The sequence below is a fragment of the Oncorhynchus kisutch genome, linkage group LG25 (genome assembly GCF_002021735.2).
Source record: "Oncorhynchus kisutch isolate 150728-3 linkage group LG25, Okis_V2, whole genome shotgun sequence".
NCBI lineage: Eukaryota > Metazoa > Chordata > Actinopteri > Salmoniformes > Salmonidae > Oncorhynchus > Oncorhynchus kisutch.
In genome coordinates, this window is record NC_034198.2 from 42,006,328 (window position 1) to 42,025,903 (window position 19,576).

General features: G+C 43.7%; 1 protein-coding gene across 7 annotated transcripts in view; it reads right to left on the minus strand.

Annotated features, from left to right (window-relative positions):
• Positions 1–14,310: 14,310 nt before the first annotated feature.
• Positions 14,311–19,576, minus strand: part of LOC109881541 (kinesin-like protein KIF20B) — a 79,993-nt gene continuing 74,727 nt past the window's right edge. For all 7 annotated transcript variants that reach the window (XM_031804867.1, XM_031804872.1, XM_031804868.1 and 4 more), the window contains 2 exons: positions 18,568–18,710; positions 14,311–14,922 (listed from right to left, as the gene is read on the minus strand). In XM_031804867.1, the coding sequence (XP_031660727.1) occupies positions 14,842–14,922; positions 18,568–18,710 (224 nt within the window). In that variant the 3' untranslated portion in view covers positions 14,311–14,841. The remainder of the gene's footprint in view (positions 14,923–18,567; positions 18,711–19,576) is intronic.

Here is a 19,576-nt window from a genome sequence, read left to right on the forward strand (position 1 = left end):
AGAAGGGGGGATGTGACTGCAATAGCACAATGTTCCAAGATGTCAGAAGGGGGGATGTGACTGCAATAGCACAATGTTCCAAGATGTCAGAAGGGGGGATGTGACTGCAATAGCACAATGTTCCAAGATGTCAGAAGGGGGGATGTGACTGCAATAGCACAATGTTCCAAGATGTCAGAAGGGGGGATGTGACTGCAATAGCACAATGTTCCAAGATGTCAGAAGGGGGGATGTGACTGCAATAGCACAATGTTCCAAGATGTCAGAAGGGGGGATGTGACTGCAATAGCACAATGTTCCAAGATGTCAGAAGGGGGGATGTGACTGCAATAGCACAATGTTCCAAGATGTCAGAAGGGGGGATGTGACTGCAATAGCACAATGTTCCAAGATGTCAGAAGGGGGGATGTGACTGCAATAGCACAATGTTCCAAGATGTCAGAAGGGGGGATGTGACTGCAATAGCACAATGTTCCAAGATGTCAGAAGGGGGGATGTGACTGCAATAGCACAATGTTCCAAGATGTCAGAAGGGGGGATGTGACTGCAATAGCACAATGTTCCAAGATGTCAGAAGGGGGGATGTGACTGCAATAGCACAATGTTCCAAGATGTCAGAAGGGGGGATGTGACTGCAATAGCACAATGTTCCAAGATGTCAGAAGGGGGGATGTGACTGCAATAGCACAATGTTCCAAGATGTCAGAAGGGGGGATGTGACTGCAATAGCACAATGTTCCAAGATGTCAGAAGGGGGGATGTGACTGCAATAGCACAATGTTCCAAGATGTCAGAAGGGGGGATGTGACTGCAATAGCACAATGTTCCAAGATGTCAGAAGGGGGGATGTGACTGCAATAGCACAATGTTCCAAGATGTCAGAAGGGGGGGTGTGACTGCAATAGCACAATGTTCCAAGATGTCAGAAGGGGGGATGTGACTGCAATAGCACAATGTTCCAAGATGTCAGAAGGGGGGATGTGACTGCAATAGCACAATGTTCCAAGATGTCAGAAGGGGGGATGTGACTGCAATAGCACAATGTTCCAAGATGTCAGAAGGGGGGATGTGACTGCAATAGCACAATGTTCCAAGATGTCAGAAGGGGGGATGTGACTGCAATAGCACAATGTTCCAAGATGTCAGAAGGGGGGATGTGACTGCAATAGCACAATGTTCCAAGATGTCAGAAGGGGGGGATGTGACTGCAATAGCACAATGTTCCAAGATGTCAGAAGGGGGGGATGTGACTGCAATAGCACAATGTTCCAAGATGTCAGAAGGGGGGATGTGACTGCAATAGCACAATGTTCCAAGATGTCAGAAGGGGGGATGTGACTGCAATAGCACAATGTTCCAAGATGTCAGAAGGGGGGATGTGACTGCAATAGCACAATGTTCCAAGATGTCAGAAGGGGGGATGTGACTGCAATAGCACAATGTTCCAAGATGTCAGAAGGGGGGATGTGACTGCAATAGCACAATGTTCCAAGATGTCAGAAGGGGGGATGTGACTGCAATAGCACAATGTTCCAAGATGTCAGAAGGGGGGATGTGACTGCAATAGCACAATGTTCCAAGATGTCAGAAGGGGGGATGTGACTGCAATAGCACAATGTTCCAAGATGTCAGAAGGGGGGATGTGACTGCAATAGCACAATGTTCCAAGATGTCAGAAGGGGGGATGTGACTGCAATAGCACAATGTTCCAAGATGTCAGAAGGGGGGATGTGACTGCAATAGCACAATGTTCCAAGATGTCAGAAGGGGGGATGTGACTGCAATAGCACAATGTTCCAAGATGTCAGAAGGGGGGATGTGACTGCAATAGCACAATGTTCCAAGATGTCAGAAGGGGGGATGTGACTGCAATAGCACAATGTTCCAAGATGTCAGAAGGGGGGATGTGACTGCAATAGCACAATGTTCCAAGATGTCAGAAGGGGGGATGTGACTGCAATAGCACAATGTTCCAAGATGTCAGAAGGGGGGATGTGACTGCAATAGCACAATGTTCCAAGATGTCAGAAGGGGGGATGTGACTGCAATAGCACAATGTTCCAAGATGTCAGAAGGGGGGATGTGACTGCAATAGCACAATGTTCCAAGATGTCAGAAGGGGGGGTGTGACTGCAATAGCACAATGTTCCAAGATGTCAGAAGGGGGGATGTGACTGCAATAGCACAATGTTCCAAGATGTCAGAAGGGGGGATGTGACTGCAATAGCACAATGTTCCAAGATGTCAGAAGGGGGGATGTGACTGCAATAGCACAATGTTCCAAGATGTCAGAAGGGGGGATGTGACTGCAATAGCACAATGTTCCAAGATGTCAGAAGGGGGGATGTGACTGCAATAGCACAATGTTCCAAGATGTCAGAAGGGGGGATGTGACTGCAATAGCACAATGTTCCAAGATGTCAGAAGGGGGGGATGTGACTGCAATAGCACAATGTTCCAAGATGTCAGAAGGGGGGGATGTGACTGCAATAGCACAATGTTCCAAGATGTCAGAAGGGGGGGATGTGACTGCAATAGCACAATGTTCCAAGATGTCAGAAGGGGGGATGTGACTGCAATAGCACAATGTTCCAAGATGTCAGAAGGGGGGATGTGACTGCAATAGCACAATGTTCCAAGATGTCAGAAGGGGGGATGTGACTGCAATAGCACAATGTTCCAAGATGTCAGAAGGGGGGATGTGACTGCAATAGCACAATGTTCCAAGATGTCAGAAGGGGGGATGTGACTGCAATAGCACAATGTTCCAAGATGTCAGAAGGGGGGATGTGACTGCAATAGCACAATGTTCCAAGATGTCAGAAGGGGGGATGTGACTGCAATAGCACAATGTTCCAAGATGTCAGAAGGGGGGATGTGACTGCAATAGCACAATGTTCCAAGATGTCAGAAGGGGGGATGTGACTGCAATAGCACAATGTTCCAAGATGTCAGAAGGGGGGATGTGACTGCAATAGCACAATGTTCCAAGATGTCAGAAGGGGGGATGTGACTGCAATAGCACAATGTTCCAAGATGTCAGAAGGGGGGATGTGACTGCAATAGCACAATGTTCCAAGATGTCAGAAGGGGGGATGTGACTGCAATAGCACAATGTTCCAAGATGTCAGAAGGGGGGATGTGACTGCAATAGCACAATGTTCCAAGATGTCAGAAGGGGGGATGTGACTGCAATAGCACAATGTTCCAAGATGTCAGAAGGGGGGATGTGACTGCAATAGCACAATGTTCCAAGATGTCAGAAGGGGGGATGTGACTGCAATAGCACAATGTTCCAAGATGTCAGAAGGGGGGATGTGACTGCAATAGCACAATGTTCCAAGATGTCAGAAGGGGGATGTGACTGCAATAGCACAATGTTCCAAGATGTCAGAAGGGGGGATGTGACTGCAATAGCACAATGTTCCAAGATGTCAGAAGGGGGGATGTGACTGCAATAGCACAATGTTCCAAGATGTCAGAAGGGGGGATGTGACTGCAATAGCACAATGTTCCAAGATGTCAGAAGGGGGGATGTGACTGCAATAGCACAATGTTCCAAGATGTCAGAAGGGGGGATGTGACTGCAATAGCACAATGTTCCAAGATGTCAGAAGGGGGGATGTGACTGCAATAGCACAATGTTCCAAGATGTCAGAAGGGGGGATGTGACTGCAATAGCACAATGTTCCAAGATGTCAGAAGGGGGGATGTGACTGCAATAGCACAATGTTCCAAGATGTCAGAAGGGGGGATGTGACTGCAATAGCACAATGTTCCAAGATGTCAGAAGGGGGGATGTGACTGCAATAGCACAATGTTCCAAGATGTCAGAAGGGGGGATGTGACTGCAATAGCACAATGTTCCAAGATGTCAGAAGGGGGGATGTGACTGCAATAGCACAATGTTCCAAGATGTCAGAAGGGGGGATGTGACTGCAATAGCACAATGTTCCAAGATGTCAGAAGGGGGGATGATTTATAATAAGATTAATTCTTTGAAATAATTTAAACATTAAAGTGATATTTTATGGATTCTTGTGCAGAATTACATTTCCAGTCTTCACAGCATGATGAATGCTGTCGCTGTCTGGAAGATAATGATTTAAACACCTGAAAATCACCTTTTAGATTTATGGACCTGTCCTTGTCAGCACTCAAAGAGCCACTATTCTATTCATTAAATGAAACATACAGTACACAGTACACACATACAGTCAAGGTGTCTTCATTTTGTCTTTCAAACATGTAGTAGTTTGTCCTTGCCGTTGTTGATCAAAGCCTGCTTTGAGGGTTGGTTTGGGTGGATGTGTTGCCTTTGCTAAGGGAGCTGAGGCGATAGCGTAGTAAAAACCATCACACTTCAAAAGTGAACTGAGTTTAATTGAAGTTTGTAATATAGCAGTGCCTTTCGAGCAAACTTCTGTTGCCGTGGTTGCTTGGTTTCCATGGAGCAGTCCAACCCCGCCTCTCTTCCTGTCTGCTCCTGAAGCCCTTCCCCCTTAGAACTAGAATTCCATATGAGCTTTTTATTGTTTGACCTTAAGAAAATACAATATAAAGGGCCATAAATAGCCTTTTACTGGTCTGTATCGAATATTTATCCTCATTCACGCTCTGTAGAGCATGGCAAATGAAGAGGAGACTCAGCAATAACAAACAAAAAAAGCCCTTTGCGCAATTCACCTCATTCCGAGTGCCAAAAAGTTAGCAAAGTTGGATCAACAAAAACAACTCATCAAGCTATTAGTTTTATATTTTCATACCAACTGTTGACACTAATGATTCTTATTCCCAATGTGCAAACTACAACCTCAATAGTGAGAGTTGACTTAAGGTAAGGGAAGAGTTAAGAGTCTGGTGTCAACAATGTAGATTAAGAGTAACAAGTGACTGATAGAAAGTTAGCTAAAGAGACTACTCTCAGGCTATTACTTCATACTCTTTGCCATTGATCGACTGTCTATTTGTTAAATGTTTGTAAGGCATTACAAAAGATAAATTGTAATTGTGTGTAATGTCATTTTTAGTTCTATGTTGGACCCAAGGAAGATAAGCTGAAATCATGGCGTCAGCTAACGGGGATCCTCATAAAAAATGTAAATCACAAAGGCTCAAAAAACAGCCTCCATTATCAAGGAAATAGCAACTTATCTGATATACAGTAGGTCTTCATTAAATTGAGCCATTGTTTAAATTCCCCATTGTACCTTAACTCAAAAGGTCTATCTTCTCTGTACCTCCCTATGACGTGTTTCAGGAAAACGTAGGCACATTTATTCAAGTGCCAGTGGAACGATGGTATTCAGTTTTCCAACAGCAAAGAACTGTAAGGCGATCAACACAGACAACCTGGGGACACTGATAAGCCACATTGTGAATTTTCCTCCCTGCAGTGTTATCCCCAATAAATCCCATTTACAACCCAGACTGCTGAGAGTATTCCCAGCTAACACATTTGGTTCCTAGGGAGTTGTGGAAACGTTTTTCACCTTTATTTAACCAGGTAAGCTAGTTGAGAACAAGTTCTTGTTTACAACTGTGACCTGGCCAAGATAAAGCAAAGCAGTTCGACACATACAACAACACAGGTTACACATGGAGTAAATCAAAACATACAGTCAATAACACAGTAGAAAAATAAGTCTATATACGATGTGAGTAAATGAGGTGAGATAAGGGAGGTAAAGGCAAAATAAAGGCCATGGTGGCAAAGTAAATACAATATAGCATGTAAAACACTGGAATGGTAGATTTGCAGTGGAAGAATGTGCAAAGTAGAAATATTGGGGTGCAAAGTAGAAATATTGGGGTGCAAAGGAGCAAAATAAATAAATACAGTAGGGGAAGAGGTAGTTGTTTGGGATATTTATAGATGGGCTATGTACAGGTGCAGTGATCTGTGAGCTGCTCTGACAGCTGGTGCTTAAAGCTAGTGAGGGAGATAAGTGTTTCCAGTTTCAGAGATTTTTGTAGTTCGTTCCAGTCATTGGCAGCAGAGAACTGGAAGGAGTGGCAGCCAAAGGAGGAATTGGCTTTGGGGGTGACCAGTGAGATATACCTGCTGGAGCGCGTGCTACGAGTGGGTGCTGCTATGGTGACCAGTGAGCTGAGATAAGGCGGGACTTTACCTAGCAGGGTCTTGTAGATGACCTGGAGCCAGTGGGTTTGGCGACGAGTATGAAGCGAGGGCCAGCCAACGAGAGCGTATAGGTCGCAGTGATGGGTAGTATATGGGGCTTTGGTGACAAAACGGATTGCACTGTGATAGACTGCATCCAATTTGTTGAGTAGGGTATTGGAGGCTATTTTCTAAATGACATCGCCGAAGTCAAGGATCGGTAGGATGGTCAGTTTTACGAGGGTATGTTTGGCAGCATGAGTGAAGGATGCTTTGTTGCGAAATAGGAAGCAGATTCTAGATTTTACTTTGTATTGGAGATGCTTAATGTGAGTCTGGAAGGAGAGTTTACAGCCTAACCAGACACCTAGGTATTTGTAGTTGTCCACATATTCTAAGTCAGAACCGTCCAGAGTGGTGATGCTGAACGGGCGGGCGGGTGCAGGCAGCGTTCGGTTGAAGAGCATGCATTTAGTTTTACTTGTATTTAAGAGCAGTTGGAGGCCACGGAAGGAGAGTTATATGGCATTGAAACTCGTCTAGAGGTTAGTTAACACAGTGTCCAAAGAAGGGCCAGAAGTATACAGAATGGTGTCATCTGCATGGCTGAGGTGCACCCATGACCACCCATTACCAGCTCTGAAACCAGATTGCATAGCGGAGAAGGTACGGTGGGATTCGAAATGGTCGGTAATCTGTTTGTTAACTTGGCTTTCAAAGACCTTACAAATACAGGGTAGGATAGATATAGGTCTGTAGCAGTTTGGATCAAGAGTGTCCCCCCCCCTTTGAAGAGGGGGATGACCGCAGCTGCTTTCCAATCTTTGGGAATCTCAGACGTCACGAAAGAGAGGTTGAACAGGTTAGTAATAGGGTTTGCAATCATTTCGGCAGATCATTTTAGAAAGAAAGGGTCCAGATTGTCTAGCACAGCTGATTTGTAGGGGTCCAGATTTTGCAGCTCTTTCAGAACATCTATCTGGATTTGGGAGAAGGCAAAATGGGGAAGGGTTGGGCGAGTTACTGTGGGGGGTGCAGTGCTGTTGACCGGGGTAGCCAGGTGGAAAGCATGGCCAGCCGTTGAAAAATGCTTATTGAAATTCTCAATTATAGTGGAATTATCAGTGGTGACAGAGTTTCCTATCCTCAGTGCAGTGGGCAGCTGGGAGGTGCTCTTATTTTCCATGGACTTTACAGTGTTCCAGAACTTTGAGTTTGTGTTGCAGAAAGCAAATTTCTGCTTGAAAAAGCTAGCCTTGGCTTTTCTAACTGCCTGTGTATATTGGTTTCTAACTTCCCTGAAAAGTTGCATATCACAGGGGCTGTTCGATGCTATTGCAGAACTTCCACAGGATGCTTTTGTGTTGGTTAAGGGCAGTCAGGTCTGGAGAGAACCAAGGACTATATCTGTTCCTGGTTCTACATTTATTTAACGGTGCTTATTTAAGATGGTGAGGAAAGCACTTTTAAATGCCTTTCTTTTAAGATGTTTTTAAGATTTAGAATTTTTCAGATTTAGAATTTTTAAGATGGTGAGGAAGGCATTTTGCTTCCGGGAATAAAGCCAAAAGTGCCTTGACTGGTTAAACTCTGCCTGTTCTGGGAACATACATTTTTAAGTTGCTCTCAGGACTTGAGAAAAAAATCCTTGGTGGTTTTATTAACATTCTGATAATAGATATTATAGGTTATTTGAAGATAATTAAATAACAATGACGTGTTACAATAAGACTTCTAATAACACTGCTAGCTTAATTTAATTGATTTGATCTCCAAATCAGATACGCGTTAAATCATGCAAACACATTTTTTAAATTTGTCACAAAGTCCGTGAGATTTGAATCTATGATCTTCTGTTCTCTGTCCATGGAATGAGTCCACTACACACCAGGATGGAGCTAGCATGACATGTTTTTAAAAAACTCATACAAAGCTGTTAATTCAAACAGACCCTATTTCAAAGGAAACAAGCGCTCATTAAAATCGGGTGTGGCCAATTAGTGGGTGTGGCCAACCCACCTGAACACACTTAAGAAGATAAAAGTTTTGTTGGCGCTGAGAACGGAACGTACATGTTTTTATAGAACATTCTTAGAACATCCTTCAAACATGACAAATGTTCTCTGTGGTTTTAATGGAAAGTTCTCTTAACGTTCTCTGAACATGACTTTAAATAGAACTATGAGTAAAAATGTAGCAAACTTTATGTTGAAGTACTGAAATTCCCACAGAAGAACATTGTCAACGTTCTCGGGAACAATTTGAGAACATTACTTGAAGTAGAACAATGACGAAAAGCTGTAGGAAATGTAATGCTAAAGTACTGAAATTCCCACCAAAGAAACATAGTTCTCAGAACGTTGTCGGAAGGTTGTATACATAATAACCATAGGACAACCACACCCTCACCAAGCTCTAAGAAACAAATGGTTCTCAGAACGTTATCTGCTAGCTGGGTTGTATCTGTGTATTATCATTCAACAGATTCATCAGATGTATAGTGCCACTTTTTCTGGTATGTCAATATGAATTATAACGTTGGTTGTTTAGAAATTTTGTCTTGTCTTTTGATCGCTAAATGTTTTTTTTGTTTTTTTTACCATTGATTGAGGACCACTTTGGAAACAAGATTTTTTATGAATTAATACTTTAAGTGCGATCCTCTGGGAATACATTGTACATCTTGTTTTTGACCCAAATAAATTCTATTAAAAAAAATGGAATCCCACACCCTAAAACGGGTCTCAGTAGGCCTGAGAAACAGTATTGAGTTTAGCTGTCATACAAACGCAGAGTCATTAACATGTCTTTTCATTGGGCTGGAGGAAAAGTGTTTTTGTTGATTTGCTGCCATGTTGGTTTAAATCCCTTTTATAACAGTAAAACAGTAATTGCATCATTGTGTTTATAACAGTAAAATAGTAATTGCCTCGTTGTGGTGGTAGAACTAAAGCCCAGTTGTGGCCAGCTGGTAGACAAACGCATGGTTCTCCTCGGAGAATTGGCTTGGTCTCTTTCTTTTTTTCACGAGACAGTGAAATTAGCCCGCAGCTGTACTCATTTCAGTTGCGTAGCTCCCTGCTAACCTTGGCCTACAGCTACACTGTTGATCTACACCCAGCTAGCACATTTGGTTCCTTCGAAGTTGTGGGAACGTACGTTTTTGGTTTCCCATTGGTTCTGGGAACGAAGACATAACTTTCCTGACCAGTAAAATTTAATGTTTTTTTTTAAAGGTTCTGAGAACAGAAGAGAAAATATTGACTGTTCTGGGAAAGTAATTTTTTTTTTGGTTACAGGGAGGTTCTGAGAACATTTCTCACATTTGTCTTTTATTGTGGCACAGCGTCAGTGAGATTCAAACCTATGATCTTCTGTTCTCTATCCATGGAATTAGTACACTGCACCACCAGGAAGCAGCTAGCATGCCATGTTTGTTTTTTTTACTCATACAAAGCTGTTGATTTTAGTCTATTAAAACAGATCCAATTTCAAAGTAAACAAACACTCATTAAGATCAGGTGTGTAATTCATTAATTAACCAATTAGTGGCTCTGCCAAGACAACCGAAGACACCAAACAATATAGAGAATAGAGTTTTGTTGGCGTGCTGAGAATGTTTTTAAATAACATTCTTAGACGTTCTCTGAATGTTAAAGTTTTCTTGTGGTTTTTATTGGAACGTTTTCTTAACGTTCTCAAAACAATGTTTTTAATTATTTTTTTTATTTAACCGTAATTTAACTAGGTAAATCAGTTAAGAACAAATTCTTATTTACAATGACGGCCTCCCAAAAGGCAAAAGGCCTCACGCAGGGACGGGGGCCTGGGCTTAAAAATTAAAATATAGGACAAAACACACCACGACAAGAGACACCACAACACTACATAGAGAGAGACCTAAATCAACACAGCATGGCATCAACACGACTTTAAATAGAACCATGAGAAAACCTGTAGGAAACGTTATGCTGAAGTACTGAAATTCCCACAGAAGAACGTTCTCTGAACTATTTGAGAACGTTGCCAATGCCAAACCAGTTGGACAACATTAATAGAGCATTACCAAAATGTAAATGAAATGTAACCATGTTTGAACATTTAGGAAACGTTCTGTTAAAGTATTTAAAAAACCAATACCGGTTCCTTAAATGTGCTGAGACTGTTCCCAAACCAAGCAACTATCCTAAACCATTCCCAGAAGGTTGTGGGAAGGTTGTATGCAAAATAACCATTAGGACAACCACACGCTCACCAAGCTCTAAGAAACATACAGTATGGTTCTCAGAACGTTATGAGCTAGCTGGGCATATAAAAACGCAACAATGTCTTTGATTTTACAGAGTTACAGTTCATATGAGGAAATCAGTCAATTGAAATACATTCATTCGGCCTTAATCTATGGATTTCCCTTAACTGGGAATACAAATATTTAAAACAATGGGTGTCAGGATCTGGTCACAGCATTTTGGTCTATTAAAATTGCCATCAATAAAATGCAATTGTGTTTGTTGTCCGTAGTTTGTGCCTGCCCATACCATAACCCCACCGCCACCACAGGGCACTCTGTTCACAACGTTGACATCAGCAAACCGCTCGCCCACATGACACCATACACATGATCTGCGGTTGTGAGTTCGATTGGACGTACTGCCAGATTATCTAAAATGAAAAGTGGCGGCTTATGGTAGAGAAATGAACATTAAGTTCTCTGGGAACAGCTATGGTGGACATATTCCTGCAGTCACCATGCCAATTGCTCGCTTCCTCAAAACTTCAGACATCTGTGACATTGTGTTGTGTGATTAAGCTGCACATTTTAGAGTGGCCTTTTGTCCCCAGCACAAGGTGCACCTGTGTAAAGACCATGCTGTTTAATCAGCTTCTTGATATGCCACCCCTGTCAGGTGGATGGATTATCTTGGCAAAAGAGAAATGCTCACTAACAGGGATGTAAACAAATTTGTTCACAAAAATGAAGAGAAATAAGATTTTTTTTTGTGTGTTAAAAAGGGGGTAAAGGCATGTTTCTGAAAAGATGGGAACAAACAGCTGTGGTTTCCTCTGAAACAAGTGGAGGAGAAAAGCGAATCTGACATCTCTTAATGTGCCTGAATGTCACCTTCCTGCAGGGGCTTTGAACCGTGAAGGCACTCAATCTGATTCAACCAACCTGGACTCAGGGGTAGACGTAACATACTAAATGGAAATCTGGGCCACTGAAATTAGTGTGATATGTTACCTTTTAAAAAATGTTATACCAAATCTCCCAAATTTCGTGGTATCCAATTGGTAGTTACAGTCTTGTCCCATCGCTGCAACTCCCGTACGGACTCGGGAGAGGCGAAGGTCGAGAGCCGCGCGTCCTCCGAAACACGCCCCCGTCAAGCCGCACTGCTTCTTGACACAATACCATGCTAAGGGTTGAAGTTAGGAATGAGATTAAAGGGGGTTAGCTAACATGCTAAGTAGTCGCAAAGTTGAGGAAGATGTCCGTGATGAGATACGAACACATTGCCAGACATTCACATTATACGCCTACCCATACTACTTTCGTTTTTGCCTTAAGTAACAATACCAAATGTAACATAACATAGATAACAAAGAAAATGTCCTCTCACTGACAACTGCGTTTATTTTCAGCAAACTTAACATGTGTAAATATTTGTATGAACATAAGATTCAACAACTGAGACAAACTGAACAAGTTCCACAGACATGTGACTGACAGAAATTGAATAATGTGTCCCTGAACAAAGGGGGGGGGGGGGGGGGGGGGTGGTCAAAATCTAAAGTAACAGTCAGTATCTGGTGTGGCCACCAGCTGCATTAGGTACTGCAGTGCATCTCCTCCTCATGGACTGCACCAGATTTACCGGTTCGATCCAACAGGTCCCAGAAGTGCTCAATGGGATTGAGATCCGAGCTCTTCGCTGGCCATGGCAGAATACTGACAGTCCTGTCTTGCTGGAAATCACGCACAGAACGAGCAGTATAGCTGGTGGCATTGTCATGCTGGAGGGTCATGTCAGGATGAGCCTGCAGGAAGGATACCACGAGGGAGGATGATGTCTTCCCTGTAACGTGGAGCGTTGAGATTGCCTGCAATGACAACAAACTCAGTCCGATGATGCTGTGACACACCGCCCCAGACCATGACGGACCCTCCACCTCCAAATCAATCCCGCTCCAGAGTACAGGCCTCGGTGTAACGCTCACTCCATCAACGATAAACGTGAATCCAACCATCACCCCTGGTGAGACAAAACCGCGACTCATCAGTGAAGAGCACTTTTTGCCAGTCCTGTCTGGTCCAGCGACACTGGGTTTGTGCCCATAAGCGACATTGTTGCCGGTGATGTCTGGTGAGGACCTGCCTTTACAACAGGCCTACAAGCCCTCAGTCCAGCCTCTCTCAGACAGTCCGAGCACTGATGGAGGGATTGTGCGTTCCTGGTGTAACTCAAGCAGTTGTTGTTGCCAACCTGTACCTGTCCCGCAGGTGTGATGTTCGGATGTACCGATCCTGTGCTGGTGTTGTTACACGTGGTCTGCCACTGCGAGAACCATCAGCTGTCTGTCCTGTCTCCCTGTAGCGCTGTCTTAGGCATCTCACAGTACAGACATTGCAATTTATTGCCCTGGACACATCTGCAGTCCTCATGCCTCCTTGCAGCATGGCTAAGGCACGTTCATGCAGATGAGCAGGGACACCCTGGGCATCTTTATTTTGGTGAATTGTGGACTTTCCTCGCTCTTTGCCCCGATTATCTTTTGTACTGTCAGCAGAAGCTGCGTCTCCACTTCTCAGGTTGGAGTCGTACTAGATTGACACTCGCACCGTTTTTGGAGAACAAAAAGCTGGAACTGACATTTCAGATGGTACAGCTTTGGGGGAAGTGATAGCATAGCTATCATAGCTGTCTCTTTACCTCTACAGCGCTGTAGCCTGTCTGTCTCTTTACCTCTACAGCGCTGTAGCCTGTCTGTCTCTTTACCTCTACAGCGCTGTAGCCTGTCTGTCTCTTTACCTCTACAGCGCTGTAGCCTGTCTGTCTCTTTACCTCTACAGCGCTGTAGCCTGTCTGTCTCTTTACCTCTACAGCGCTGTAGCCTGTCGTCTTTACCTCTACAGCGCTGTAGCCTGTCGTCTTTACCTCCACAGCGCTGTAGCCTGTCTGTCTCTTTACCTCCACAGCGCTGTAGCCTGTCTGTCTCTTTACCTCTACAGCGCTGTAGCCTGTCTGTCTCTTTACCTCCACAGCGCTGTAGCCTGTCTGTCTCTTTACCTCTACAGCGCTGTAGCCTGTCTGTATCTTTACCTCCACAGCGCTGTAGCCTGTCGTCTTTACCTCTACAGCGGTGTAGCTTGTCGGTCTTATCTTTACAGTGCTGTATGTGCCATTGTGTCGCTTCCTAATGAGGCCTTTGGATTTAAAGGGTAATGACGCCAAAATGTAATTTGGGTGAACTATCCCTTTACACCCCTTTCCTCCTCTCCTGGGTCACGAAGCACTCAGAAAATCTGCCGGTTCAGATCGTAGTCGACTGCGCTGTAATATCATCACTTGCTGACTGAGGACTATATCTCTAGTTCTGAGCCGATGCCAACTGACAAACCAAGAATTCTGCCAGATGACTATCTTCCTCATTAAAAAAAACCCACCTTTGCAGAGAAAGTAAAAAGCATAAGAACACCTAGTCCCTTTCTTGTTGAACTGTCATAAAAGGTGATGTCTGTTCCAGAACAGAGCTCTGGGTGTCACAAGCCTTCTCTCTTCTCCTCCTCCCCCCCCCCAATCGACAGCTTCCTTGCCTTGATTTTTCACTTCATAATTTTTTTGCTTATTCGGGTGCAAGTAAAATATTTTATGAGTAAGTGAAAAGGCAATACAGTGACTGAGGGGATTTCAGAGTATAAATACGGATGGGGACAATAATTGATGACGTGGCTAGAATATTGTTTGCTACTTGAAGTTATCCTCGAGACACTGGAATAATTTGGAGCAATAGTAGTGTTTTTTTTATTAACTCAACGTGGAATATGTCAGCAGTACAGTATTATATATATATATATATATATATAATAGCAGTCAAAGGGTTCGGGTTAAATAAAAAAAATTGTAGATTCTGAGATAAACATTTACTGTATTTAGACTAAATGTAGTAATTAAAATGTTTACAGTGTGAAACCAAGCAGTTCGTAATGATGTTCGGTCTTAGCCCAGATATGACGCTGATTGAACAGGGGCTCTATATCTATGTTACACCATGCATTAATCAACACATTCACCACTAAAAGAGGATTCGGTAGTGGTTGTCCCTAGTAAGACATTCATTATGAACAACAACAAAAACCATCTTGGGTTTATTTTTTGACATGAATATCGTTGACGTGTACATCTTCAGAGGAGTACATTACCAAAATGTTCTGGACTGAGAATAAAACATACTTGGTCCATAAATGATAGTGTTAAAATCACACAAATGAAAGAAATAATCCCACTATGTGCAACATAAAATATATTGAAATAAAATCAAATATAAATTAAAGTGATAAATGAAGGCTATATGAAAACAAACTGATAACTACCTAACCGATATTAAGTTGTTTTTTAAAAACTCAACATATCCTTCATTACACCAACAAAATCGATTATTTAATTTCCCTGTTACCATAAGAGCAGCATGGATGACATCCTCGCTGTGGAACAGAGAACTCATTTAGCAGTCCTAGTCCGGAGTTTTCTCTTGATGATGAGATGGTCACCCTCTCTCTCGTCTGGACTTCCACTGATGATCTGAGACAGAGGTCAACAGTTCAGGAGAATGAACAGGATCTTAAGCACTTACTGTTATGTCAGAAATGTGTATGTTCATTCAATAGAGAAATGCATCAGAAAAACAATAGTCCAAACCCTGTCTCTACACACACACATCTATCTTTATACACAGTCGTGAGAATGGCACAAATATTAATTATCACAAAGTTTGCAGCTTCCTATGGAATACTGAAGTATAATTACAAGCATTTCATAAGTGTCAAAGGCTTTTATTGACAATTACATGAAGTTGATGCAAAGAGTCAATATTTGCAGTGTTGACCCTTCTTTTTCAAGACCTCTCCCATCCACCTTGGCATGCTGTCAATTAACTTCTGGGCCACATCCTGACTGATGGCAGCCCATTCTTGCATAATCAATGCTTGGAGTTTGTCAGAATTTGTGGGGTTTTGTTTGTCCACCCGCCTCTTGAGGATTGACCACAAGTTCTCAATGGGATTAAGGTCTGGGGAGTTTCCTGGCCATGGACCCAAAATATCGATGCTTTGTTCTGAGCCACTTTTGCCTTATGGCAAGGTGCTCCATCACGCTGGAAAAGGCATTGTTCGTCACCAAACTGTTCCTGGATGGTTGGGAGAAGTTGCTCTCGGAGGATGTGTTGGTACCATTCTTTATTCATGGCTGTGTTCTTAGGCAAAATTGTGAGTGAGTCCACTCCCTTGGCTGAGAAGCAACTCCACACATGAATGGTCTCAGGATGCTTTACTGTTGGCATGACACAGGACTGATGGTAGCGCTCACAATGAACACACACACACCTCAAAAAAATTAAGTGAACACTTAAACAACACAATGTAACTCCAAGTCAATCACACTTCTGTGAAATCAAACTGTCCACTTAGGAAGCAACACTGATTGACAATACATTTCACATGCTGTTGTGCAAATGGAATAGACAACAGGTGGAAATTATAGGCAATTAGCAAGACACCCCCAATAAAGGAGTGGTTCTGCAGTTGGTGACCACAGACCACTTCTCAGTTCCTATGCTTCCTGGCTGATGTTTTGGTCACTTTTGAATGCTGGCGGTGCTTTCACTCTAGTGGTAGCATGAGACGGAGTCTACAACACCCACACAAGTGGCTCAGGTATTGCAGGTCATCCAGGATGGCACATCAATGCGAGCTGTGGCAAGAAGGTTTGCTGTGTCTGTCAGCGTAGTGTCCAGAGCATGGAGGCGCTACCAGGAGACAGGCCAGTACATCAGGAGACGTGGAGGTGGCCGTAGGAGGGCAACAACCCAGCAGCAGGACCTCTACCTCCGCCTTTGTGCAAGGAGGAGCACTGCCAGAACCCTGTAAAATGACCTCCAGCAGGCCACAAATGTGCATGTGTCTGCTCAAACGGTCAGAAACAGACTCCATGAGGGTGGTATGAGGGCCCGACGTCCACAGGTGGGGGTTGTGCTTACAGCCCAACACCGTGCAGGATGTTTGGCATTTGCCAGAGAACACCAAGAATGGAAAATTCACCACTGGCGCCCTGTGCTCTTCACAGATGAAAGCAGGTTCACACTGAGCACATGTGACAGACGTGACAGAGTCTGGAGACGCCGTGGAGAACGTTCTTCTGCCTGCAACATCCTCCAGCAAGACCGGTTTGGCAGTGGGTCAGTCATGGTGTGGGGTGGCATTTCTTTGTGGGGGGCCGCACAGCCCTCCATATGCTCGCCAGAGGTAGCCTGACTGCCATTAGGTACCGAGATGAGATCCTCAGACCCCTTGTGAGACCATATGCTGGTCTGCGGTTGGCCCTGGGTTCCAGGGCCTGTAGTGTGGTTTTCCACTTTAATTTTGAGTGTGACTCCAAATCCAGACCTCCATGGGTTGATACATTTGATTTCCATTGATCATTTTTGTGTGATTTTGTTGTCAGCACATTCAACTATGTAAAGAAAAAAGTATTTAATAAGAATATTTCATTCATTCAGATCTAGGATGTGTTATTTTAATGTTCCATTTAACGGTCAGATAGATATATATATATATATAGTTCAAAAGTTAGACGATTTACTCAGAGAATTTAGCATGATTAAAGAGACTATAACGTCATCATGGTCAGAAAGTGGTCGCTGCTCAACAGATCTCTGTCACTGCTCCGTGGGCAGAACGGCGCTAACGTCCAAAGGACAAGCTAGCTAGTGGCTGCAGGTTAGTGTGTGATACGGGCTTTTCCCTTAATAATATCCCCAGAATACAAAAATCTAAATGGAGCTTATATACTGGGTATAAATTAATTGCCAAAAGTTAAAACAGACTAAATGTCAATATATACACACACTCCCCGAAAAATAATGTGTTCCTAGTTTCCATTGTGAATTTTCTGAGTCGTCCCTTTTTAAATCGCCATGGTAACAGCCCCTCTCAACATCGATTGACCGGGGTTAGAGAAACAAACAGCCACGGATCTGGAGATGAACATGACGAGGGTAATCAAGCTGATTTGGATTGGTCCAAAGCGCAGAAATGCCCACTAAAATGTTACCCACCTCCTAACGCCGAAATAAGGAAGAGACACAGCCAAGAGCAGCGCAGTCTAAACGACAAATTAACGTTCTTATTTCAGCAACACGGTCAACTACAAACGTGTGTTAAAGTTGTAATATTGTAGGAGAACAATCTAAATGATTAATTGAATGCGACTCATAATGACATAGGGCAAATAAAATAAACTAGGTTTAGACGTTGATTTAGTAGCACCCTCTTGAATTGACCCGCACTTCACTACATTCTTGAGCAGTGAACGAACGATCTATTAACATTCCATACGAAACGGACGACGTTGTACACAAATTGTGCATCATTTTCGGGCGTCCCGATTTTGGCATGGCGAGTGCTACTTTTAAAACAAGTGGCTGAAATTATACAAAAACCTTTATAAAAAAATATTTAAAAAACGCATCTTTACGATTGACCTATATTGTAACGACCCTGGGTTTATAAAGAGAGGATATCGACTCTGCCGCACGAGCACGAGCTTTTGCGGCACAGTCGATAGCGCGCTGGACTTCGGACTAGAAGGTCGAGGGGTCGAGACCTGCTCCCTGCCTGTTTCATTACATGACACCCACCATATAAATGGGAATCATTACCCATAGAGCAAGGCTGACCTGAACAGCATCAGACCTGAACTGATAGGAAGGTACAGACAACCCTGTGGTCACACACCTGCCACACTGGGATAAAACATAACCAAAATTAAATACTTGGATCAAGCAACCTGGGTGGTTAAAAACTCTAAACAGGAAGCCCTACTGTCCCAATAAATCAGTGTTGGCCCCGGTTTGGAGCAGCCACATACCGTATGGATGGATACACATCCAGCTGGGGATTTATTACAATACCTTCGACAACGATTTGTTGATCCAGTGGTACATAAATGAAAAGTTAAAACAAATTGGGACTACTTCTCTGTCAAGTTTTGGTTGAGTATAAACAATCAGAATGGATAAAGCCCATTAAAACCACTTAGAATACATTTGTAACCATCCTAACGTCCTGCACTACGGATAAAACATTTAAAAAGTATAGTATTCAGAAAAAAAATGGTTTTATATTAAAATGATAAGCATTGTGCTATTATGTTGTAGCTGACGGAACCCACCGGGTGGGAGGGGAAGTCCATGGGGGAGGAGATCTCTGGTCTGTAAAGCTTCCTCTTGGACTTCTTGGGTCTGAAGTTCATGGAGGCCCCGCCCTCCTCAGTCTCTGGGGACTTCCCACTCACCAATCCCATTATCTTTTTAGCTGCAAAGAGAAAGAGGGACGTAAGGGCTTTAAAAAAAAAAAGCTGAGCAGCATAGGCCACTAAAAGGGTCAAGCCAGAGAAAGCCATTACTGTGGGCCAGAAACAATACTCCAGTCTGTTTCCCCTTCTATTGCAAGCTTATTATGGAATTGCCATGTTTGACAAGGACTATGGAGTAGGTAAAAGCACAAAGAGCTCTGGGGCCAGGCGAGGCCAGACAGAGAGAGAGAGAGTGGATGGACAGAGAGAGAGAGAGAGAGAGAGAGAGAGAGTGGATGGACAGAGAGAGAGAGTGGATGGACAGAGAGAGAGAGAGAGAGAGTGGATGGACAGAGAGAGAGAGAGAGAGAGAGGATGGACAGAGAGAGAGAGAGAGGATGGGACAGAGAGAGAGAGAGAGAGAGAGCGAGAGAGAGAGTGGATGGACAGAGAGAGAGAGAGCGAGAGAGAGAGAGAGAGTGGATGGACAGAGAGAGAGAGAGAGTGAGAGAGAGGGATGGACAGAGAGAGAGTGGATGGACAGAGAGAGAGAGAGAGAGAGTGGATGGACAGAGAGAGAGAGCGAGAGAGAGAGAGTGGATGGACAGAGAGCGAGAGAGAGAGAGAGAGTGGATGGACAGAGAGAGAGAGTGGATGGACAGAGAGAGAGAGAGAGAGAGAGTGGATGGACAGAGAGAGAGAGAGAGAGAGAGAGTGGATGGACAGAGAGAGAGTGGATGGACAGAGAGAGAGAGAGAGAGAGAGTGGATGGACAGAGAGAGAGAGAGCGAGAGAGAGAGTGGATGGACAGAGAGAGAGAGAGAGTGGATGGACAGAGAGAGAGAGTGGATGGACAGAGAGAGAGAGTGGATGGACAGAGAGAGAG